Raw genomic sequence first — 24,927 nt, 5'->3', positions numbered from 1 at the left:
GACCACAAAACACAGACGCCCCTCTCAACACTGACCCCGGCCCGCCCTTCATATTCATGCCAGAGGAGTCCTTACGGATGCAGCCAACACTTTCTGGATGAGGACGCAAGGCCACCTGAGCCTCAGGAAACTTTCTTGTTATCAAAGAGGAAGAGAAGGTCTGTGTCTGCTGCTGCAGTATCATTCCCCTGCACAAGACAAAAGACCCAACCAGGTTTTCTTGGGAAGAGCAAGCCTTGGCAACACTACAAACAGAAGAGTCCTCCTCAAACAAACACAGAGCACCAAAGGCAACAGGCTGCCTACGCTACAGTGGCTGTTAGGTCTGTGAGGTTACCATGACAAAAGCATGCCACAACAGCAGGGAGTGCTGTGATCCCAAAGCGAGTGCAGTGACTTCTGATTCACTCAAACTTAAGAAAGGGAATACCGAGACTCACCTTGCCATCAGCTGTATGTTTAGTGACCAACTTCTGAGAAAACAATTCAAGTCCTGCTTCCTGCACTAGTTCCTGGTCCTGTTCTGGAATTCCTGTATCTGACTGAATCCTGGCCTTCACACTCTGCAGAGTCTCTTCCTCTGTCACAGGGTAGGTGTGCACAGTTCCCGTAACCATGTTCAAAGCGTGAAGCACCTACCAGAAGAGTAGCATGGCATGAGAAATGCTGAAGATACATTGGTCATCTTAGAGCAGAGATTGAGGGACCGAAAAAATGACCACCAAGAAACTCTTCAAAGCACTTGGCAGAATCAAGAAGTCACTTTACAGCTACTTCCTAACATTATGGCAAAGTTCTTGTCCTCCATCAAGTGGAAGAGAGGCCACATGGCAGTTAAATACCTGTAGAATCCTCTATCAGAATATGGAACCAAGCATGCACAGAAGCTATTCGCTACTCCCAACAAGCTCAGGGAGTATTTGTCCTCAAAGAAGCAAGAGGAAAGCACCTGTCACTAACGATCAGGAGACAGTTCTATGAGTTTCTGCCTCACTCTTCCTCCTAAGTCTAGGATTCAGAGGCTCAGGAAACTGCTCTCTGGAAAACTTTTTAGGCTAATACAGACATATTGCTTACCTTCAAGTTCAAAATGTCATCCAATGCTTTGAAACACCCATTGGGTCCATAGGTAGGATCTGTACCTCTCTGACGTGGGTGCCACATTAACATGAGTTGCGGCCATTTCTCCAGCCTCCCAGACAAAACACTGAGCAACAAAAACCAGATCAGAAAAGGTAAAAGTTCATTGGCAGTAACGATACGGCCTGTTCTGTGTGGGAGGACTGACAAAACTGCCCCCCTCCTTCTCCCTCCAGCACTCCACCTCTCCCCATCACAAACGCAGTGTTTAGAAGGCAGAAACCAAGACTACACAAGTCTGACAAGTGACAGTAGTACTGCCTGTGTCACGCACTCAATGTATTCACAGATTAACACAGTAAGGCATATAACACAAACTTGGTCCTTTTGCAGAAGAATCAGTTTATCTCAGCACAGCAATTTTTAGTACTCACCTGTTTAGATTGTTGGGGCAGGGCAAACTGCTAGAAAACTTGACTTCTCCGGATAAGTCTTCTGAAACAACAATATCCAGCTCACTCTTCTGATGCACTTTTGTATGCCTAATGTAAGCGAGTACAATGGTGAAAAAATTGCCCGCCTTTCCCAGCCTGCATGCTAGTAGGCTCTTGAAAGCTACTCTTGACATATAATACAGATGCCACTTTGGTTTCTGTTACCTGCCCTGCGGGAGTCAGCCCTTATCCCATAGAGCAAGTCTCAGGAATGCTGAACTTGCTCAGGTGAGTCAAGCCCCTGTGAAAGGGGTCACTTTCCAAAAGGGCAAGAAACATGGAGATATTATCCTCAGAATCAAGGGACCACACTTCTGCTTCCTGTAAACAGGAAAGTCACATCATGCCCACTTACCACCCAGCCACGGTTCACTCACCATTGCACTGGCTGCCAGTTGGGTAGGAATGGTCGGAAGCCTGTAATGCACTCAAAGGAAGCGTGCCAAAGCTCCAGGAATCCACTGTCACCCTATACTTCTGCTGTTCCAGCAGCTCTGGGGCCTGATACAGTTTACCTCCCCAGACTCCCAACACTTTTGGGAAATGATCAAGATCATAAAAGGTCAGTCTGAAATGGAGTCACTAAGGTCACTACTGTATATCTGGAGAGTGGACTCAGGACTAAAAGGGTTTCCATAGTTCACACAACTGAAGGTACTGCCACCACTTACCAATGTCAGATAACAAGATAAGAATAGCTTCTTCCCGCAAGCCACAGCAATTCTCCAGCTGGTCCAGGTACTGCAAGTAAGGAACACAGAATGTAGTCTTTCCCTTCTCTATCCCGAGGGAACTCCAGAGTTCCACAAATTCTCAGGGATGCAAGAAGTTTCAGCAACAGCAATTAAATTCTCCAGAAGCACAAAACTCTATGGACTGTGACTTGCGGTAGCAGCAATTACAGCTTTGTGCCTTGGTTTAATTGCATGGGAAAGAAGATGAAAGAAGTCACTGTCATCCCGTTTTCATCCTTCTATTTGTTCCATCCCTCTTTGCCTGACAGTATCAACTCCCATCTGAGGCCTAAGGTCTGTGTTTTAGCTATGGGCAGATTATAGCAAAGGTCAGAAAAGCCTTAGGATTAGAACTACCATGTGTTATCTCTTCCTATGACAGACAAGAGTTCATCACTTTCAGGAAGGGTACAGCCTACAGATGCACCTACCCCACAATGGTACCACATCTACATGACACCTTACAATCTTCCACTAGGGATCAATGAAGGTTCTCTCCCAAGAGTACTGATAGACGAGTCAGACTATGTAAATCGATTTGGAGAAAGCAGAAACTCTTCTTGGTGGATTGAAGAGGGCTTTGAAGTGTAAAGCTGCTGAAGAGATTAGAGGGAATAATGTATAGTTGTGACTGCATAGAAGGGACATACAGAAAGATGCTGCAACAAATAAATGAGACTATCAGAAAAAAAGCTAGCCTGCCAGACCATTGCCATAACTCTGCCTTTTTAGCAAAAGCGTATGATACTAGTAAAAACTAAAGGCTTAGTTGGGAAGAATCGGTAGAAATATTGAAAATAAGTCCTCACCTATCATCAAGCAAAGTCATTTTGCCTACACATTCTCTACACAAGAGAGAATCTTCACTCTCACCCAAAGTAGCAGTCTACAAGAAATGCAGATCCTCTTAAACCACAGTTAACACAAACTGACCCTTCAGCAGACCCTCTGCAAGAGATCTCTTAAGTAGGTGTCAGTAATCAGAATCTCAATTAACGCATTTAAATCACCATTACACTGCATCATCAGATAAGCCCATCTCTCTAATAGTGCACATGGTACTACTGTTGGCATCCTACAATTTAGGGAAAAAGTACTTGGAATTTACTTCTGTATTATTCCCCAGGAAGCACTCTCTCAGTTTCCTCCAGATGTAAATGAGTGTGCTTTAGCTTATCGAGTTTCTAAGTTTATCAAGTAAAAGCACATCTGGATCCAGCCTGGCAGTTTCCCTAGGAAGACCAGGACAGTTAGACCAGACAGCTGAGAAGTGATGGGTTGAAAAAATGTATAAAAAGAATTCTCATCATTTAAAACTTTCATTTAAAGTTACACCTTGAACTCCATTCACACTGTAAACTTCCTTTGTTCAACATCCTATCTTTTGTCTCTACAGATAATTTGATCTTTAGAGCTGATGTGAAAAACACTCCGAATGGAAGGCAAGCTCCCATGTCTCCTTGTGCTGGTAGGAGCAATCATGACTGCCCAGTGCCAGGTAAGAGGCTAAGGCATCAAATAATTCTCTTGCCATCTTCCTGTATTTTCAGCAGCATTTCTTTGCCATTGGCTGCAGCTGTCTGCATCAGACAGAATGAGAATCTGCTTAGCTCACTACAAATCAAGGGAAGAAAAATGTTACAAAGTGGTCTATCATTGTGGATGTGTTATGTGTTATCCTGGCTCGTTTTCATTTCAAGACTTGCAAGTAAACAAGTCTTCTCCGGGTATTCTTGGTGTATCTGTTCACTGTCACCTTTCACTGTTAATAAGAACTCCATTGTAACCAGCCTTCCGTCTTCTATGGTCATCATCTTCATCACTATTCTCACTTAAAACTGCACGTCAGTGGTTCCCTTGTCCCCTCACTTTAAGCCTCACACCACACACAGCTTGAGTAAATGCTACACAATTCCAGAACGTTTACTCCCTTTCTCAAAAAATTGCTATCCCACATTTCCTCCTTCTTATCTTCTTTCTCTTGTGGCCTAATCAAAGAAGCTTTCTAAATTGGTTTCCTCCATTAAACTTTATCCAAAATATTTCATTTAACTGGCTGCAAGAGACATGTCTCTTAAAGATAATCAAGCTACAAAGTCTCACGGGGAAACTGCATGTCAGTGAGCAAAAGTAACTGCTTGTTGACTGTACCTACCTTGGAAATTATTTGCTTGAACCTCCTTCAAATAGCAGAAAGCTGGCAAGCTTTAGTTAGCATTTGCAACGCCCCAAGAACACATAATGACTTCACACACAATGTGAGTACGGCATATCCCAAATTCACCTCACTCAGATGACAAGCAATCACCTGGTAATCTGTGGAACAAAATGATTTACAATTCTTAGGAACCCATACTGAGGTACTAGAGGCACTTTTCACTGTACTGTCTGACAAGAGGGCAGACAATTCCTCAGAGCTTCCTGATTTACATGCCCTTTAAGAAAAGGACTGACTCTTTGAAGGCACTTGTTCTCTCATCTTTTTTAAGAGAGCAGTTACTCACAGAATTAACCTTCTTTGCTTGCAGGGCTTACACATGCGTTTCAAACGAGGAGCCAGATCTAGAGGTAAGCCAGGCTAACTAAAACCATGTTAGCTGGAGCATTATGAACATGGGAGGGGAAAGCAAATCATGCTGAGGAAACAGAGCCTGAGAGCTTTTTGTCATGGTTATGTGGATAAGAGATTCAGAAGGCAAAATACCAGAGCGTTAATACCATCCACAACAAAGTTTTCCCCTCCCTCTGCTCTTCTTGAAAGAAAGAGAGACGAGTCAATAGTGGAACAGTACATTTGGCAGCACAGCAGCAAGAGAGATGGGACAATTGTGGTCGGAGAAGGAAAAAGGGCAACCCATTAGACAGATGCTCCCATCACAGATGCTTTTCTCCTGGAAATAGAAGGGAGTCCTTTTGCTCAGCCAGGTCTTTTCCCTGAACTAAAAGAGGATTTCCTTTCTCTGATTACAGCCATTTGCACAGATAATTCATCTGCAGAAATTTACCAATACAGGGGGACCTGGCTGAGGCTTTCAGGGAGCAGAATCAAATACTGTAGGTGTGGCAGTGGTTGGAGTCACTGCCACACTGTGCCTGTCAGAGGTAACTATGACAAAGAAAAAGGAAATGGTGAGAGCTTGTCCATCTAATCATCCACTGTCAGGGCCAGAGTTACTGCACAGAAAATTTGTCTGGGAATAGAAGAGGATAGAAAAGAAAATACCAGTATACACTGTCATGGGCGGGACTAAGTGGGAGTGGGCATGGAGCTGAGAAAGTCTGATAGAATATGTGGAGAGAATGAAACAGAGAAAAAATTGAAGCGCTACACAAAAAGGCTGTAAGCACATGGCAATAACAGGTGGGTAGGGAAAAACAGAACAGGCTAAAAGAGACTGACAGGAAAATGAAAGGTGTGTCTACATTTCCAGCTTCTTGCTTCTGTGAAATCTAACAGTATTTCCTGGCTTTTGCTTATTCCACAGCCTGCACCAGAAATAAAGGCTACAATGGGGGCCAGTGTTCACAGGCACATTATTCCCCACAGCTCTTCATCTGCCAGTGCCACCAAGGTTTCTCAGGGAAGCGGTGTGAAATAGGTGAGTATACCGCAGCAACTGCTGTGAACAATGCTATTGCGGTTAGCTGTGCAGTACACAAGGATGAGATACTCAGAAGCTCCTGCTGTAGGCTAGGCTCTCTAGTAAGTTGTCTTTTTTTATTCTAAAGCTAATACTACAAAGAACTTTTAAGCACATCTTGGTTGTTCTAGGTGTCTCTTAATAAAACTCTAAATTTTGTAACTGAAGACCTTCATATACACTTACAGACTGCCTGACAGGGCATTTTCACTGACTTACTAGACAAGACATTTGAGAGCCAAGTTTAAACAGAACAGAGACTGGGGAAACTGTCAGGGAAAAGAATTGGTATGCTGTCCTTAGATTTTCAGATCTTACCTTGTTTTCAGATACTGAAGTTAAATGCGACAAAGACACTGGAGTAACATATAGGGGTATCTGGAGCACGGCAGAGAGTGGAACTGAATGTTTAAATTGGAATAGCAATGGCCTGGTGGACTGGTTCTCTCCACAAACAGAGAAGCTTCTGCAGCACGGAAAGTGCTTCTCTTAGCCTGGGAAGCGAGAAAGCGCCTGTTCTCTGCGCCAAGTGCAGTCAGCGGTTCAACGCTGCAGGCAGGCTGGGAACAGCGGCTAGGCGCCGTTTCTGAGCTCTCCACAAACAGAGAAGCTTCTGCGGCACGGAAAGTGCGTCTCCTAGCCTGGGAAGCGAGAAAGCGCCTGCTCGCCGCGACTAGTAACTAATAACTAGGACTGGTTCCATTGACGCATGCCACACGAGTTTCTTCACCTTACATAGCTTTCATTTCTACTTATGAATGCAATTGACTTTCCCTGCTGTTACTAGTTTTCCTCAGATTTTTAGTCCAGAGGGACTTTTATCCAAAAGGTCCAGGGACAAATAAGCACCAGAGTTTAACTTAACTGTGTTTTCATTCATTTCCACTGTGCTTAAAATTCAAGACTTAAATAAAACTGAAAACACTCCTTCTGCAGTATCCTATACGCAGAATTTGAAAGTTTAAGTAAACTTTAGCATTCCAAGTAACAAGAATTTCCTGTGATCCCCATTTTAATGATGGAGAAGTGGAGCCTCCTCACAATTTCACAGGAGAGCTGGCAAAACCAGGAATGGGTGTCATAATTTCGAACTTTAACCACAGGCATATATTATTTGCTAGATAATATTTTTGTTACGTTGTCTCTGAATTCTGCACATTGTACTGCTCAATGCTGTTCTGATTAGTAAGACGAGCTGCTTTTCAACCTACTTTGTAACTGTATTTGCCTGAGCTCCCTCCTCTTACTGCATTCTTATGGTGCAAATGGTGTAAGTCGTTAACTTTCTATTACTGTATTCTGTCTCAGCTGTGCTTTTGATGATTACTTGCATCGTGCACTGGGAACGTGTGGGCACGAGGAACTGTGTGGTCTCCGTACTATGGCTGCCTCTTCTTACTGACATCTCTTGACAGGCAGTTTTTCTGGCTGGAAGCTTTGATTCTCAAATAATATGCTAATAGTTAATTATGCTGTCTTCTGATTGCGATGGAACGTGAACAACTATATTAATAACTAAAATGGGCTTTTTCTTTTCCATGTGTAGTGGTTTGGAAGCAAAACAAATGAGAGGCTCCAAGTCAGAGATACAATTTAATAGGAAAAAAAAAAAAAAAGGAAAGAAAGTAAACTAAAATAGATGCAATAATACAAAAGACCACTGACAGAGTCAGAATACAACCTGAGCGCAGTGATGGAAGCAGTCCAGATGAGGTGGTCTTCCTGAAGCAGTGATCCTGTAGAAAGGTCTGGTAGCTCGGGTCCTCTGGGAATCCAGTGGGTAAGCGCCCCTCTGGTGTTCAGAGTCTCAGCTTATATCCAGGCTGGAATGCTTGGTTCCTCCCTCTGGGCGGAGCATCTCACAATGGGATGGTGAGTCATGTGATAAGGCCTGATGGGCCCATTAACAGGAGGTAGTCCAGGAGGGGGTTATCTGTGAGCTGTGCAGCAAAGGTGCTGATGGGCCCATTAACAGAAGATAAGCCAGAGTGGAGGAGGCAGGGAGCACTGCCTCACCTGGTTTCAGCAGTTCATGAAGATGGTGATAAAATATACTTCAACCCAGGACAAAATTTTAAAGCCCCAAAATCCCCTAAATTCACCCCAAAATTTCCACCCAAAATCCCAAAAATTCACCCCAAAATTCCCACTAAAAATTGGGATTTTTAGAGCCCCAAAATCCCTAAAAATTCACCCCAAAATTTCCCCCCAAAATGCCAAAAATCACCCCAAAATTCCCACTAAAAATTGGAACTTTTAGAGCCCCAAAATCCCCCAAAATTCACCCAAAATGCCCCAAAAATGACCCCAAAGATTCCCACTAAAAATCGGGATTTCAGAGCCCCAAAATCCCAGAACATGACCCCAAAATCCCGACTGAAAACTGAGATTTTTTTAAGCCCCAAAAGCTCCCAAATTCACCCCAAACTTCCCACCCAAAATTCCCCCAAAATTCCCATTAAAATTGAAATTTTTAGAGCCCAAAGATCCCCAGAATTCACTCCAAAATTTCCTGCTTAAAGTGGGAATTTTTAGAGCCCCCAAATCCCAAAAATTCCCCCCAAAAATTGAGATTTTTAAAGCCCCAAAATCCCCCAAATTCACCCCAAAATTCCCACCTAAAATCCCTCAAAAAACCGCAAAATTCCCACTAAAAATTGGAATTTTTAAAGCCCCAAAATCCCCTAAATTCACCCCAAAATTTCCACCCCAAATCCCAAAAATTTACTCCAAAATTCCCCCCCAAAATTGAGATTTTTAAAGCCCAAAAATCCCCTAAATTCACCCCAAAATTTCCACCCAAAATCCCTAAAAATGACCCTAAAATTTCCACTGAAAACTGAAATTTTTTAAGCCTCAAAATCCCTCAAATTTACCCCAAAATTCCCCCCAAAAATTGGGATTTTTAGAGCCCCAAGAATCCCAAAAATTCACCCAAAAACTCGAATTTCTGAAGCCCTAAAATCCCCAAAATTCACCCCAAAATTTCCACCCAAAATCCCAAAAATTTACTCCAAAAATTCCCACTGAAAATTGGGATTTTTAAAGCACCCAAATCCCCAAAATTCACCCCAAAATTCCAACTAAAAATTGGGATTTTCAGAGGCCCAAAATCCCCCCAAAAAACCCCAAAATCCCCACTAAAAATTGGAACTTTTAGAGCCCCAAAATCCCCCAAAATTCACCCAAAATGCCCCCAAAATGACCCCAAAAATTCCCATTAAAAATTAGGATTTCAGAGCCCCCAAATCCCAGAAAATGACCCCAAAATTCCGACTGAAAAATGGGATTTTTAGAAGCCCCAAAATCCCCCAAGTTCACCCCAAAATTCCCACTAAAAATCCCCCCATTAAAACCCAAAATTCCCACTAAAAATTGGGATTTTCAGAGCCCCAAAATCCCCAAAAATTCACCCAAAATGCCCCAAAAATGACCCCAAAAATTCCCACTAAAAATCGAGATTTCAGAGCCCCAAAATCTGAAAAAATGTCCCCAAAATCCCGACTGAAAACTGAGATTTTTTTAAGCCCCAAAATCCCTCAAATTCACCCCAAAATTCCCACCCAAAATTCCCACTAAAATTGAGATTTTTTAGAGCCCAAAAATCCCCAAAATTCACCCCAAAATTTCCTGCTGAAAGTGGGAATTTTTAAAGCCCCAAAATTCCCCCCAAAATTCCCCCCAAAATTCCCACCTAAAATCCCTCAAAAACCCCCAAAATTCTCACTAAAAATTGGGATTTTTAGAGCCCCAAAAATCCCAAAAATTCACCCAAAAATTGGAATTTTTAAAGCCCCAAAATCCCCTAAATTCACCCCAAAATTCCCACTAAAAATTGGAACTTTTAGAGCCCCAAAATCCCCCAAAATTCACCCAAAATGCCCCAAAAATGACCCCAAAAATTCCCATTAAAAATCGGGATTTCAGAGCTCCAAAATCTCAAAAAATGACCCCAAAATTCTGATTGAAAAATGGGATTTTTGAAGCCCCAAAATTACCCAAATTCACCCCAAAATTCCCAGCAAAAATCCCCCAAAATTCTCACTAAAATTGAGATTTTTGGAGGCCCCAAATCCCCAAAAATGACCCCAAAATTCCCACTAAAAATTAAAATTTTTAGGAGCCCCAAAATCCCCAAAATTCACCCAAAAATTGGAATTTTTGAAGTCCCAACACCCCCAAAATTCACCCCAAAATTCCCACTAAAAATTTGGATTTTTAAAGCCCCCAAATCCCCCAAATTCACCCAAAATTCCCACTGAAAATTGGGATTTTTGATGCCCCAAAATCCCCAAAATTCTCCCCCAAAAGTCCCAAAAAACCCCCAAACCCCCTCCCAGTACAAACCTGTACAAACCAGTAAAGAAAAACCCCAAATCAGTATAAACCAGTACAAACCAGTCACCCCAAATCCCTTCCCAGTTCATCCCAGTTCATCCCAGTGACCCCTAAACCCCCTCCCAGTACAAACCAGTAAGGAAAACCCCCAAACCAGTACAAACCAGTATAAACCAGTAACTCCCGGTATCCCCCAGCGCCGGGCCCAGGCCCTGAGCCGCTCCCTGGAGGCTGCTGAGCGTCGAGAGATCCCAGTTCAAACCAGTATGGACAGGTGAGGGCACTGGGACGGGGACTGGGAGGCACTGGTTTATACTGGGATGAACTGGGAGTGGGTTTGGGGTCACTGGTTTATACTGGGATGAACTGGGAGTGGGTTTGGGGGTCACTGGTTTATACTGGGATGGACTGGGAGTGGGTTTGGGGGTTACTGGTTTATACTGGTTTAAACTGGTTTCGGGGTTTCTGGGCGTGGTGTAACCTTTGCCCCCCCCCCCACAGGTGAACCGACCACGCCCCTCGTCAGGCCACGCCCCCTTCCCTTATATAGATCGACAACAAGGGTGGGACAAGCTGGGCGGGGCCTGGGGGTTAATGGGTTCTACTGGGAGGGAGTGCGAGGGGCCAACGCAGCTCTGACCCCGCCCACCGCGCCGATATGCAAATTTATGTAAATGAGAGCACCAATAAACGCGAATGACGTCACTGACCACGGGGACTGGGAGTTACTGGTTTGTACTGGGAGGGGCCTGGGCGTGGCTCTGACCCCTCCCCCCTCACTGATGCACCAGCCTTATGTAAATTTATGCAAATGAGAGGCAAAATAAACGCGGGTGACGTCATTTGTACGCTGAGGAGCAAAGCGGCGCCGGGGGAATGATGGGATAAACTGAGGCACAGAGCGCCGCAGGGCATGACGGGATACACCGAGGCGCAAAGCAGCGCGGGGCATGACGGGATACACCGAGGCGCAAAGCGGCGCGGGGCATGACGGGATACAGCGAGGCGCAAAGCGGCGCCGTGGGGAATGACGGGATACACCGAGGTGCAAAGCAGTGCCGCAGGGCATGACGGGATACAGCGAGGCGCTAAGCAGCGCGGGGCACGATGGGATACACCGAGGCGCAGATCGGCGCCGCGGGGCCCGACGGGATACACCGAGGCCCCAAATGACCCCAAAATTGTCCCAAATTTCCCCCCAAAAAAATCCGCCCCAAATTTCCCCAAAAATTCCCCTCAAACTTCCCCAAAATCTAAAAAAATTCCCAAAATTTCCTCAAAAGTCGCAAAAAATCCCCAAATTTTACCAAAATCCCCCCCAAAATTCCCAAAATGTCTTCAAAAATCCCCAATATTCTTCAAAATTCCCCAAATATCTCCCGCAAAATTGTCCCCAAATCCGCCCAAAATCGACCAAAATTCTCCCGAATTTCCCCCCATAAACAGCCCACAAAAATTCCCAAAATTTCCTCAAAAATTCCCCAAATTTTACCAAAATTCCCCCAAATAACCCCCAAATTTCCGGAAAAAAACCCCCAAATTTCCCCCCAAAAGACCAAATTTTTTTCCCAAATTCCTCCCAAAATCCCCCAAAATTTCCCCCCAAATCCCCTGAATTTTCCCAAAATCCCCAAAATTCCCCCAATTTTTTCCAAATTACCCGAAATTTCCCCCAAATTCTCTCAAATTTCCCAAAAAATCCCCCCAAATTTGCCCCAAAATGACCCCAAATCCTCAAAATTCTCCCAAAATTCCTTCAAAACTCCCCAAAATTCCCCCAAATTTTCCCAAAATCCGCCAAATTCTCTCCCCGCAGAGCGGCCACTGGTGGCCCTCAAGGTCGGAAAGTTTTGGGGGAAAAACCCCCAAATTTGGGGAAATTTGGGGTAAAAATTTGAGAATTTGGGGGAAATTTGGGATTTTTGGAGTCATTTTTAGGGGAATTTTGGGGGGAAAATGGAGGATTTGGGAAATCTGGGAGAATTTTGGGGAAATTTTGGGAGATTTGGGTGAAAATTGGGAATTTGGGGATTTTGGGGGGAATTTTTAGGGGATTTTGGGGGAAAATCGGGAAAATTTTGGGTTTTTTGATGGTTTGGGGTCGTTTTTAGGGGGATTTTTGGGGAAAATTTGGGGGGAAAACCCCAAAATTTGGGAAAATTGGGAAAAAAATTGGGAACATTTGGGGGAATTTGAAAAATTTGGGAATTTTTGTGGAAAATTTTGTGGAAAATTTTGGGGGAATTTTTTGAGGATTCTGTGGGAAACTTTTGGAATATTAAAAAAATTGGGAAAAATTGGGAAAAAAATTGGGAAAAATGGGGAAAAATTGGGAAAAAATTGGGAAAAATGGGGGGAAAAATTTTGGGAATTTTTTCGGGGAAAAAAATTGGAATTTTGGGGGGGGGAAATTTGGAGTTTTTGGGAAGTTTGGGGATTTTTGTGGGAATTTTGAGGGATCCCCCCTCTGCCCCATAGATCCCGAATCCCAAACCCCGCCCCACAGATCCCATCCCCGCCCCTCAGATGACTCCTGCCCCACAGATTGTCCCGCCCCCGTCTCTGCCCCACAGGAGCCGCTGGAGCCGCCCCATAGGATCCGGCGCCCCCCGAGTGACCTCCTGAGCAACCCCTGCCACGGTGAGCCCCACGGCTGAGCCCTGACCCACGGATCTGAGCCCCACGGCTGAGCCCTGACCCACAGAGCCCAGACCCACAGAGCCCTGACCCACGGATCTGTGACCCACGGCTGAGCCCTGCCCCACAGAGCCCTGACCCACGGATCTGTGACCCACGGCTGAGCCCTGACCCACAGAGCCCTGACCCACGGATCTGTGACCCACGGCTGAGCCCTGACCCACAGAGCCCTGACCCACAGAGCCCTGACCCACGGATCTGCGACCCACGGCTGAGCCCTGACCCACAGAGCCCTGACCCATAGATCTGTGACCCACGGCTGAGCCCTGACCCACAGAGCCCTGACCCACAGAGCCCTGACCCACGGATCTGCGACCCACGGCTGAGCCCGGACCCACAGAGCCCTGACCCACAGAGCCCTGACCCACAGAGCCCTGACCCACGGATCTGCGACCCACGGCTGAGCCCTGACCCACAGAGCCCTGACCCACGGATCTGCGACCCACGGCTGAGCCCTGACCCACAGAGCCCTGACCCATAGATCTGTGACCCACGGCTGAGCCCTGACCCACAGAGCCCTGACCCACAGAGCCCTGACCCACGGATCTGTGACCCACGGCTGAGCCCTGACCCACAGACCCACAGAGCCCGGACCCACAGAGCCCTGACCCATAGTACTGTGACCCACAGAGCCCTGCCCCACAGAGCCCTGACCCATAGTACTGTGACCACAGAGCCCTGCCCCACAGAGCCCTGACCCACAGAGCCCTGACCCATAGTACTGTGACCCATGGCTGAGCCCTGACCCACAGAGCCCTGATCCACAGATCCCGGACCCACAGAGCCCTGACCCAGAGAGCCCTGACCCATAGATCTGTGACCCACAGATCCCTGCCCCACAGATCCCTACCCCACAGATCCCTGCCCCACAGATCCCTGCCTTGCCAGGGGCCGGGGCTCAGGCCTTGGCCTTTTGGATTCATGGAACACATCCAGGTTTGCTCAGCACCAGAGACACCTTTGCCTTGTCTGTCCCCACCTGTCACCAGTGCCTGCAGTGATGGAACCTGGGGACACTTTCTCCATTGGGTCTCTCTGTGTTTCTCATTAAAACTGCAAAAAACTTCAGTGTTTTAATTTACCTTTGAGTTCTTGAGAAGTTTTTGGAACACTCTTTCAGGGACAGAGTTGAATGGAAACACCAAATCCACGGGAGGGTCGTTCAAGTCCTTGTGCTGTTTCTGTGCTGCTGAGCTGGGTCGGGCTCCTGGCACAGAGGCAGCTCCTTGCAACAAAGGAAACTTTTAGAAAGACATTTCTCCTGAGGAGAAATTCTCCTTCAGATGGGTCACCTGTATTATTTGAAATGTAGACTCAGAGTGAAAGTTTACAGTGGCATAACAACCTTTTCTGTTCCTTTCTCATTAATTGTTAACCCTCTCCTTTTTGTTTGTTATGGTTAATTTTGCTTTTAACAGTAGAGAACATCATTCTTACATGGAATATTAGGTTTTGCACTTAGGCTAATTGATATCTACGCCTGTAGAACCCATACCTATGGAATATTAAGTTTTAAATACAATACGTACGTTTCATGAGCAGAAAACCACGTTGAACTAAACAAGTGTCCCCCAGCCCCTCCAGGATCCCCAACTGTTCCCTCAGCGCCCATTCGCCCGCCCCCAAAGCGTCCCCGGATCCCTTGAACGCTCCGACCCCACAGATTCCCCTTAGAGCGACTTCAGGGATTCATCTCCAATCATCCCCCCTGGCCTCGGAGCCCCTCGGAACACGGTTCTGCGCCTAAAAACTCCTGCCCCGCCCGGGGCCCTAGAGAGCTCGGTTACAGCTCCCCAAGCTCCCCGCAAGTGCTCCCGAGCCGTACACGTTCCCCCCGAGGACCTCAAATCGCGGCTCGGACACAAAAGTGTCCCCAAAGCGCCTTCCCGGAGCCCCAGACGCCGCGTTCGAGCCACTTCCGGGACTACAGCTCCCAGCATGCTCCGCGGCGCACTCGGAGCGCTACTCCAACCGTGACTCCATCTCCCATCATGCCCCGCGCCCCGCCGACAGCCATTGGAGCTGCGCCTCGACCTCCCGTGATGCTCCGCGGCGCCGTTCAACCCTGTTCTACCCGCGCCTACAACTCCCATCATCCCCCGCGCCCCAGAGAGTCCCCTCAGAGCCCCCCAGGTGCCCGCCCGGACCCCGAAGGGCCCCGGATTCCCCTCCCTGACCTCCAAGTGCCCCCCTGGACCCCGAATTGTCCGACAGAATCCCTAAGTGCCCCTCCAAGTGTCCGCCCGCTTCCCAAACGTGTCCTCCAGACCCTCAAGTTCTCTCCAAATTCCCTGCCCCAAATGTGCCCCAGAAATGTCTCCATGAACCCCAAAGTTGCCCCTTTTACCCTGTCTGAGAAAATGCTAAAGAAGATGACAAAAGGACTAAAAACAGAGCAAATCAGCATGAAGAAGAAGAAATCAATAGCCAGTAGTGGTCAATCAATTCATGAAGGGAAGTGTGTTACTTAGAACCAATGACCAATAACTTTCTTCGTTGCTAAAAATATATTGATTTTTTAATGTCAATATAAAAATTAGCTAATAAAATATAGAAAAATGTTATTATAAAAAAATTAAATTTCTAATTTTATTATTTACATAAGTTTGTTTTTATAAAAAAATGCTGAATTTTCTTTGATGTTTTGGGAGCGCAGTCCAAGGTGGGTGATGTCACACGTGGTGAGGTTGGGTGAGAAGCAGGTTGTCCAAACAGGGTCAGCCTGCAAGGGGCTCATTCTTCGCTGTGCTCAGAACTCCTAAGGAGACATTCAGCACCAAGATCACCTAAAGAACGCTTCAGTCAACTCTTCAATGAAATGAAAAATAAAAAAAATACTCCTGCAATTAAAAAACCAAAAATCACGAGGTGCGCTTTGATATCTTCCTCCTTAAGAGAATTCCGAACTGATTCCAAGCAGCTTCACAAGCCATGGAGACTTGAAGACAACTGAAGGAAGACCAAGAGCTCCGCAGGGATTTCGGTGGTTTTTTATCCGGTGGATTTGGGGCTGAGTCCAGGAGCCCCGAGGAACAGACCCCTGAGGAACACCACTGGTGACCGGCTGCCAGCTGGATGCGGCGCCATTCCCCACCACCCTCTGCCTTTGCCTCCCCAGCAAAGAGTGCTCCTGTCCAAGCCGTGGGCCGCCGGCTTTTCCAGGAGTGTGCTGTGGGAGACAGTGTCAAAGGCCTTGCTGAAGTCCAAACAGACAACATCCAAAGCCTCTCCCACATCCACCACGCAGGTCGCCTGTTCATAGAAGAGGCAGGTTGGTCAAACAACACCTGCCCCTCCTAAACCCGTGCTGGCTGGCTCTGATCCCCGGGCCGTCCTGTAGGTGCTGCATGATGACACTCAATATAAACTGCTCCGTGACCTTACCGGGTACTGAGGTCAGGCTAACTGGCCTCTAATTACCAGTTCCTCCTTCCCACCCTTTGTGTGAATGGCTGTCACATTGGCCAGTTTCCGGTCCTCCGGAACCTCACCAGTGAGCCAGGACTGTTGGTAAATGATGGAGAGCGGCTTCACAAGCTCATCTGCCAGCTCCCTCATCACCCTGTGGTGGATCCCACTTGGGCCCACAGATCTGTGAACATCCATTTGGCTCAGCAGTTCTCTGGCTGCCTCCTCCTGGATAACAGGGGCACCATTCTATTCCCTGACACCATCTACCAGCCCAGGAGGGCAGCTGTCCTGAGGACAAGCCATATTCCCACTAAAGACTGAGGCAAAGAAGGCATTAAGCACTTCTGCCATCTCCTCATCTGCAGTTCCTAAGTTCCCTCCCACATCCAGCAGAGAACAAAGGTCGGTTTTTAGCCTTCCTTTTGCCGTAATATATTTGTAAAACCATTTTTTATTTTCCTTCACAAACTTGCTGCCGTTGGTAGGACATTTAGTGACAGAAGCTGCAGCTCGTTCTCCAGGAAGGGTTCTTGGAAAGAGCAGACAGGACTGTGGAGAAGATTCTGGGAAAGCTGAAACAGCTTTTAAAAAATGAAACAAAAATGGAAAGAACCAATCCAAGATGGTTTTCTCTATTTATTTCTATGCTCCCCTTTTCCATTTTGCACTACTTCTCCATCTCATTAACTACAAATGGATCTCACCTCTAAGATCCATGACTTGGCAAGTTTTGGATGCTGTAAAATACCATGAGCTACACACAATTTGCCTACCCCCGTTTTTCTTGGAAAGCAATGCTGGAGACGCAAGTGCAGTGCTTGGGCCAGGTACGAATTCTGCATTCAAGGAATGTTCTCTGACAGTGTGTGACCCTCAACAGGGACAATGCACAGCAGCGGCCAAGGGGATTGCTCTGCCACAGTGCAGGAGTCAAGGCTCTGGGTCTTGGCTCAACGGGGCAAAGTTCCCGTGTTTGGAAGGCTCAGGGGCTGCCCCCGGGGCGCGCGGGGCTCGGCGTGGCGCTGAGCGGGCAACGGACAAACGGCCCCGGGGAAAAACGGCCCCGGGGCTTCAGTTGCAGCGGCAGCAGCGGCAGCAGCGGCAGCAGCGGCAGCAATGGCAGCAGCAGCAGCAAAAAAAGCTACTCTTGTGACTCCCTCCTGCTTCTCCTCTCCCTCTCCTGCAGTCCCACACCCGCGCCCAGTCTCCCTGTCCCGGTGTCCCCCTCCTCTCCCAGTGTCCCTCTCCCCTGCAGGGCCGGGCCATGCCCCCGGCCCGCCCCCGGCCCCGGGCGGGGCTGCCCCGTCCCCGCCCCCGGGCCTCCCACCGCGCTCTCGCCTCCGCCCGCCTCTGGCTGTCCTGGCGATGGCGGTGCTGGGCGGGGATCGGTGCCTGGGCCAGGGACAGTATCGCCGCGCTTTGCCTCCGCCTGTTCCGAGCCCGGCCCCGGCCCCTCCCGGGCCCCGCGGACACACGCGGCGCGGCCGCTCCCGCCGCCTGCGCTGCGCCTTCCCCGGCCCGAGCTCCGCCGCTGGCCAGCGCGGCCGCCGGCCCCGAGCCGCCAGTGTCGCCTTCCCAGGAGCGAACGCCTGGGGATGCCCGGCCTGGGGTGGTTGAGGGGCGCTCAGGGGCCGTTCCTGGCCCCAGGCCGAGCGCTGACAGCCGCGTCTCTCCGGCAGGGAAGGCGCAGCGGGGCCTCCAGGAGCAGTACCGGCTGGGTTCGCTGCTGGGGCGCGGCGACTTCGGAACTGTCTTCGCGGCGACGCGGCTTTCGGATGGCGCCCCGGTGAGCGGCGGGCGCAGGAGGAGGGGGTGCAGGAGGAGGAGGAGAAGGGCGGAGGAGGAGGAAGAGGATGGGGCTGGGCAGGGCGGGCGGTGAGCTCAGCCCGCTGCTCCCCTTGCCTTGCAGGTGGCCATCAAAAGGGTGCAACGGAACCGCGTCCGGCACTGGGGAGAGCTGGTGAGTGAGCGGGGGCCAGCGGGAGAAGCCGGGGCGTGCCGGGCGGGGACGAGCCGAGGCCCGGCAGGGTGGAATCCGCCAGGACGCCTCAAGGGAGAGCGGGCGTGCGGCCACTGGAGGGTGCAGAACATCCCGGGCAGGGTGAGCGCTTCCCCACCCCTGGCAGGGCCTCAGCCCCACTGACGGCATCGTGGTCCTCCCACAGCCCAACGGCACCAGCGCACCGCTGGAGATCGTGCTGCTGGACAGGGTCTCCACTGGCTTCCCTGGTGTGGTCCAGCTGCTGGAGTGGGTGGAGCTCTCCAACGACATCGTGATGGTGCTGGAGCGCCCGGAGCGGTGTCAGGACCTCCAGCATTTCATTCGGGCACGGAGGTTCCTGTCCGAGGAGGTGGCGCGGGAGCTGTTCCGCCAGGTCCTGGAAGCCGTGCGGCACTGCACCAGCTGCGGGGTCCTGCACAGGGACATCAAACCCCAGAACATCTTGGTTGACCTGGCTACCGGGCAGGCCAAATTGATTGACTTTGGCTGTGGCACCTACCTGCAAAAGACAGCATACACTCAATTTGCAGGTGAGCCCACGCAGGGGGGTGCTCCCGGTCCCAGCATCTCATGGCCCAGCCTGGGTGTGGCAGCAGGGACTCTCCCTTTTGCTGCCAGACACAGCACTGAGTCTTCAGCCAAGTGGCTTTTGAGCAGGGGTGTGTGGGGGGCCAGCTTCCAGCCCTGCTGGCAGCCTTTGCCAGCCACTCTGCCCAGGTCTGGCGCTGGGGTTGGGGCAGGCAGCTCGACAAAAACACCTGTGGGTGAGAGTAGCAGAGAAGCGGGGGCTAGAAGCAGTGCAGCAGCCAGTTTGGCGTGCAGGCAAGAATGGGCTTGGGCTGTTCTGCCTGCCTTATTTGCCCTGGCTTCATAATGTTTTTTGGGGCAATGCAGGCAGGGAGGATGAGGGCATGGTTTTTCCCCGGCGCTGGGTGGGTTTTTCCTTTGGATGTCATGGCCAGGCCTTGCCACGGCTTCCGCTGCCCCCTTCCGACACTAGTAGCTTTTTTTCCAACCCTGAGTTTGTGAACAAGTCACTGGTGCTGGTGAGAGAGCAGCAGGTCACCCCACGTGCCACTGGTGCAGCCCCCGCATGCCCAGGGATGCTGGGGCCAGGCTCTGGGAGCAGCAGCATCCCCCTGATGAACTCCATCTGTATTCCATGGGAACACCATCCTACAGCCCCCCGGAATGGAGCCACTGTGGCTGGTACTATGGCGAGCCAGCTACCATCTGGTCCCTGGGCATCCTGCTGCACCAGATGGTCTGTGGAAGACACCCTTTCAGGAGGGGTCAGAAGATCAGCTGGGGCCATCAGCTCTCCCTGCCACAACGGCTCTCTCAAGGTGGATGCTCATCTCTGGGCACGGGGGGAATACCAGTGCTGGGAAACAGCAGTTGGCTTGTGAGCATCCTGCTTTGGCAGCTGCTGAGGAGGTGGCACATGTCCTGCTCTCCTGATCTCCTCCAAAACAGGGAATTGGTGGGAAAGTTTAGGCCCAGCTCTGAGCACATGCAGCATGGCCTGGGCATGGGAATAGTGGGACAGGAGCTTTCTCCAACTGACTGGTGGCTTCTGGTTTCTCTCCCCAGATTGCCAAGATCTGATCAGGTGGTGTTTATCAGTGCACTCCTTGGACAGGCCCTCATTAGAAGACCTGTTCTGTGATCCTTGGATGCAGGATACTCACCTGCCATAGAAGAAGGGAGCGAGCCACAGGCACACTTTGATGCAGGGCCCTGGTAAGTTCCAGCTGCACACATGCCTCGGCGATCAGAAGCAGAGCAACCCAGACTTTTTGTCCTGCCTGTGTCACTGCGCAGGGCTCATGGGATGGGCACAGGCAGCCCTCGTGCTGGAGCCGAGCTGCTCTGCCCAGCACTGGTGGCTGCCATCCAGGCTGGTTTTGCTTGTCCTGGTTCACTGACAGCTGGGGCCCTGGGCAGAGCCCTGAGAGCCTGGTCTCACCCCCAGGGAACGAGAAGGAGCCCCTGGAGAAGCTGGACAAGGTGGGGCTGCTGCTGCTGGAGACAGCGAGGACAACATCAAGGATGAAAACCTCTTCTGGGACCTGGCCACCACAAAGGTGAAGATGATTGACTTCGATTCTGGCACCTTCTTCAAAGCCAGGCTCCACAGCCAATTTGCAGATGAGTCCACGCACAGGGGGATGCTCCCAGATTTGGGCATTGCACGGCCTGTCCAGGAACCACAGGTTCCTCTCTTTGCTGGGGCAGGTCCAACTGATTGTTCAGTGGGCTGCCAAGCTGCTTTTTGGCAGGGCTGGGGGCACAGGCTGGGGTGGTTACGAAATGGGAGTTGGCTCCTGGCCCTGCCAACAGCCCCCACCACCCACCGTGCCCTGGGCTGGGGCTGGGGCAGCCAGCCCGACACAAACAAACCCCCCAGGTGGGAGCAGAGGTGGGACTCCAGAGCCTGTCCATGGGCTGCTTTGCTTTGCAGGCAAGGAAGGGCTTGGGCTGCTCCACTGCCCTTGTTTGCTTTGGGATCACCATTATTTTGGGGGGCAGTGCAGGGGGGAAGAGTGAAAGCATGGGCTTCCCTCACTGGTGGGTGGGTTTTTCCCAAGCATGTCGGAATTGGCCCTTCCTCAAACCCCTGACAGAGATCACATCTTTTACCTTTTCCCTTGTTTCCCCTTTTTGTCTGTTAATTTGTTGTTTGTTTTTCTAAAGGAAGTGTTCTAGGTGGTGTCCAGTTTGGATTGGGAAGTGCTTGGGACCAGCTGTGGCGTGGATGGGCCGCGCCCTTGGAGAAGGCTGAGGACGTGGTTTGGGAGCAGCTTTTCTTCCAGCGGCGGATGGCGTGAGGTGGGTCCCCGTCTTCTTGGCACAGGTGGGGTAAGCGCTTTTGGGAGATGGCAGCCAGCACAGGAGCATCTTGCTCTGGGCAGCTGCTGAGGGCTGGATGCGCCGTGGCTGGCTGCAGGCTGGGCACACGTCCTGCCAGCAATGATGGGCAGCTTTGGGCCCAGCCCTGAGCACGGCCAGCGTGGCCTGGGCACCGCGGGCGGCTGGAACAAGGGCACAGGAGCCTTCAGCTGACGGGCGGTTTCTGGTTTCTGTCCTTGCAGCCGGGCTCTGCGGGTGCTGAGGCTGCTCTGGGCTCTGCCAGGGCTCTGCTGGGCTCAGCACTGGGCCGGAATCAGCCAAAGAAGAAACGGTGTGCCCTGCAGCAGAGACTTGCCTTGAGCATTTTGGCAATGCAGCTCAAGTTTGCAGTGTACATCTCCAAGAGAAAACATGATACCGCCCAAAAAATAAACTTTTTCAATACCTTCTGAAATGAAATCAATCTGGGATGGCCCCAAATGACATTTTTAAGCTTGCTCAAGCTGTAGCTCAGCTCTTCTCTGAACAGTTCTGTCCTCCACCTGCCTTTTCCTTCACAATGCTCTCTATTTTTCCCCAGTGAGTTCCCAGCCCATGCCAGTCTCCATCACACTGTTGCCTTCCTTGGTGCCCCTCAGCATGAGGAAGACTGAGTCCCAGGCTTAGGGACTGTCACTGGCTGAAGAGTAGCAATGTCTCAGTGGCCCAGAGACATTTTAGTGTCATTCAGAGCTGCTCTCCAGCCCTCAGCTCTCCTCACTGCTGAGTTCCCACTCCCTTTTTGTCGTCCTTCCAGCAGGATGACCAAGGGGCTCTTGGATGTCTCTGTATCCATGCACAGAAGGCTCTGTCTGCGCCAGGGTTTCCATAATGTCTTTGTACCCATGGGTATGGAATGAACACAGAGAGGGAAAGTGTCAGGCACGGTGCTTGTGCACTCCTTCCTTTCTATACAAGACACATCCATGCACACCTCACATACAGATGTATTAAAAGGATAGGGATGGATAGAGATTTTCCACAGAGCTCTAACTTTGGCTCACTTGTAAGCCGGAAGCCAGGGGATTTTTTCCCAGCTTTGTGTGAGTAGGTGTCTAAGAGCTGAGGAGAGCAGCATTTAGAAGCAGTTTCAGGATTTCTAGGCAGGAAATGGAGCTGACAACCATCAGTGTAACTCGCTGTATTCATCGGGATGGGATGCTGGTTCTTTAGGAATATGGCACAATGGAGAGACAAGACTTGGAACAATCCCAGCTCTCTGTGGATTTGTGCAAAGGGAGAGCAGCAGGAAAACTTTGTGTCTGCTTTGGGGGACACAAGGTCCACGGAGCTGGGGTGGCAGAGGGAAACGCGGGCTGGTGGCAGGTGAAGTCCTGTTTCATGACATCCCAGAGTGGCACAGGACAAAGCTAAAAGCACCCACCACCCCACTGATGAAATCCTTGGGCTGCTACACACAGTATAGGAAAAACTGCTGTCACACAATCCATTGGGATTTAAAACTTTCATTTGCAACACTTTTGCTCCAAGTTTCAAACTGCCAAATTTTTACACTCAAGATGCAGTCGTACACAATCCATCTTTCAATTTCCTATTGCTTTAAGTTTAAATTTACTTCATATTAGGAAATAATTCCAACATCTGCAAAAGAATGCAGCTGATGAATCCTTGCCACGAGCACATTTACAAAGCAACTGAGTTCTCATTTCAAAACATCACTTACATCTTTTTAATCCACACTTATGGAAGACTTTTAACTACACGGTTTTGGGGCAGTTTTTATCTTTTGTATTTTTTCCGGTTTTCTCTTTTTTTTTTTTTTTTTTTTTTTTTTTTTTTTTTTTTTTTTTTTTTTTTTTTAACAGAAAACACATCCTAAAGAATGTGCTTCCTTTGTTTCCTGTTCCTGTATGGAGCAGCTCCCTTCCCACTGGCCCTGCAGGGCTGAGGCTTTTCCCCGTTGCTGGGCACAGACTGATGGAGCAGCACTGCTGAACACGGGGACACAGAGGGAGCAGAAGCAGCTGCCTGTGTCCACCTGCAGCTCCAAGGCCCAAATTGGTTCCCCCCTGTCCCAGCTGTTGGGGGGTCACACTTTTATTGGGGTCCCTCATCTATTCAGTCCCCACCCTCCCCGGGCTGCTGGGAGTCCCAGGAACCCAAAAAGCTCCCCCCTCTTCTGTCTCCCCACTTACGGGTACTGGGACTGACTGGGCTCATACTGGGAGTGACCAGTGTTATAAATGCATATTATAAACTTGGCTTTTTGCAAGATGTGTTCTATATGGTTAAGAATATTGTGTAATGATATAAGTTTTTTTTAGTTCTGCTATTAGTAAAGAAAATTAGGCATGGAGGTACTAGATGATATAGTATGCTTAAACTGTCTGTTTGGTCGGGATAACATCTAGAGAACATGTAAAGGAGACTCTGCTATTGAGATACCAACTATCAGCATCTACCATCTGAAGAAAGTATGGACCAAGGCCCAAGCTGGAGGTGATAATGAAGACACAGCCAAGAAACACGCATGCCCTAAAATAGCGGACCCAAGGAGGGACCATGCAAAACAGTTCCCGGAATATGGAAACTAGTTTATGGAAAAATATGAACATTCAACAGGTTGATACAATGGAAATGGTATTTAAAGAATGACTCTGATACAGCAGAGTGTGGACTTGGCTAAATGCCAAGTCAACCGGCCAAACGTACTTAGCTTTTTTTTAATCTCCTAACTGACTCATTTTCTATTAAACCTGTTTCTGAAAATTTACATAGAAAGTGAACCTTGTTTTTCACAGACTGGGCTCATACTGGGACTGACCGGGCTCATACTGGGAGCAGCCACTGCCGGCACCGGGACCCCCCAAAAATACCTCCCGGGGAGCGCCCGATGTCCCCCCGAGGGGCATCTGCTGCTCGGCTTTGGATCCCCGCGAGCTCCAAACATCCCCCCAACAAACCCCAAACCCAGGGACCCCCCGGGATATTTGGGGCGAGCTCCCCCTCCCCGGCCCCCTGCGGGATGGGGGCGATGATCCCGGCGGTGCCGCCAGTTCAGGGAGCGCTGGAGCCGCCGCTCCCTCCGCTCGTCTTCTCCTCCCGCTCCTGCCGCCGCTACGCCTCTTCCTCCCTCCCTCCTCCTCCTCCCCCAGGCCCGGGCCCGGCCTGGGAGGGCGGGGCCAAGGAAAGGGCGGGAACTGGGACAGAAAAGGGGCGGGGTCAAGGGAACGCGCGGTCCTAAAACCGCCCGGTTTCGCCTAAAATCGCCAATTGTGCCGAAAATCCACCGTAAATTCACCAGGTTTAGCTTCAAATCATCCAAATGGGCCAAAAATCTCCGGGAATGGGACCAAGACCGAGACAAGATCAGCACCGGAACCCGCAGCAACACCAAGGCTGAGACCGTCACCGCAACTGAGACCGGCCCCGCACAGGCACCGGCACTGGGACCGACATCGAGACCGACACCAAAACCGGCACCAGAACTGGTACCGGGACCAAGACTGAGACCACGACCGACACTGCGACCGGCACCGGGAGCGCTTCGGAACCGGCCCCGGGAAGGCTCCAGGACTGCGGCCAGAACCGAGACCGGCAGCGCTCCGGGACAGACCGAGACCGGCACCGGAACCAGCACCGACACTGGCGCTGATCCGAGACCGAGACTGAGACCG

At 49.9% G+C, this 24,927-nt stretch overlaps 1 protein-coding gene and 2 long non-coding RNA genes across 5 annotated transcripts; 1 reads left to right on the top strand and 2 right to left on the bottom strand.

Annotated features, from left to right (window-relative positions):
• Positions 1-442: 442 nt before the first annotated feature.
• On the bottom strand, positions 443-2,036 carry LOC136304232 (uncharacterized). The gene is made up of 4 exons (XR_010724440.1): positions 1,952-2,036; positions 1,515-1,622; positions 1,078-1,207; positions 443-635 (listed from the first exon to the last, which is right to left on the bottom strand). It is a non-coding gene; the product is annotated as an uncharacterized lncRNA (long non-coding RNA).
• Positions 2,037-2,249: 213 nt separating this feature from the next.
• On the bottom strand, positions 2,250-14,867 carry LOC136304231 (uncharacterized). 3 transcript variants are annotated; one of them, XR_010724438.1, is made up of 6 exons: positions 14,827-14,867; positions 14,067-14,209; positions 7,631-7,965; positions 4,464-4,624; positions 2,740-2,901; positions 2,250-2,315 (listed from the first exon to the last, which is right to left on the bottom strand). It is a non-coding gene; the product is annotated as an uncharacterized lncRNA (long non-coding RNA). The 3 variants fall into 3 exon arrangements; XR_010724439.1 differs by having other exon boundaries at positions 2,278-2,904; XR_010724437.1 differs by having other exon boundaries at positions 2,278-2,901.
• A 3,723-nt stretch (positions 14,868-18,590) lies between these two features.
• Positions 18,591-20,411, top strand: LOC136304234 (serine/threonine-protein kinase pim-1-like). Its single transcript, XM_066207850.1, has 3 exons — positions 18,591-18,927; positions 19,991-20,140; positions 20,373-20,411. Exons 1-2 carry the CDS (start codon positions 18,672-18,674, stop codon positions 20,095-20,097), a joined length of 363 nt encoding a protein of 120 aa, XP_066063947.1. The 5' UTR covers positions 18,591-18,671; the 3' UTR covers positions 20,098-20,140; positions 20,373-20,411.
• Positions 20,412-24,927: the final 4,516 nt, after the last annotated feature.

Source organism: Chamaea fasciata, unplaced genomic scaffold (assembly GCF_029207755.1).
Source record: "Chamaea fasciata isolate MVZ Bird 193981 ecotype frontalis unplaced genomic scaffold, bChaFas1.0.hap1 SCAF_59, whole genome shotgun sequence".
NCBI classification, from domain to species: Eukaryota; Metazoa; Chordata; class Aves; order Passeriformes; family Sylviidae; genus Chamaea; species Chamaea fasciata.
The sequence above is the reverse complement of the archived record's forward strand: the minus strand, read 5'-3'. Positions and strand labels throughout refer to the sequence as shown.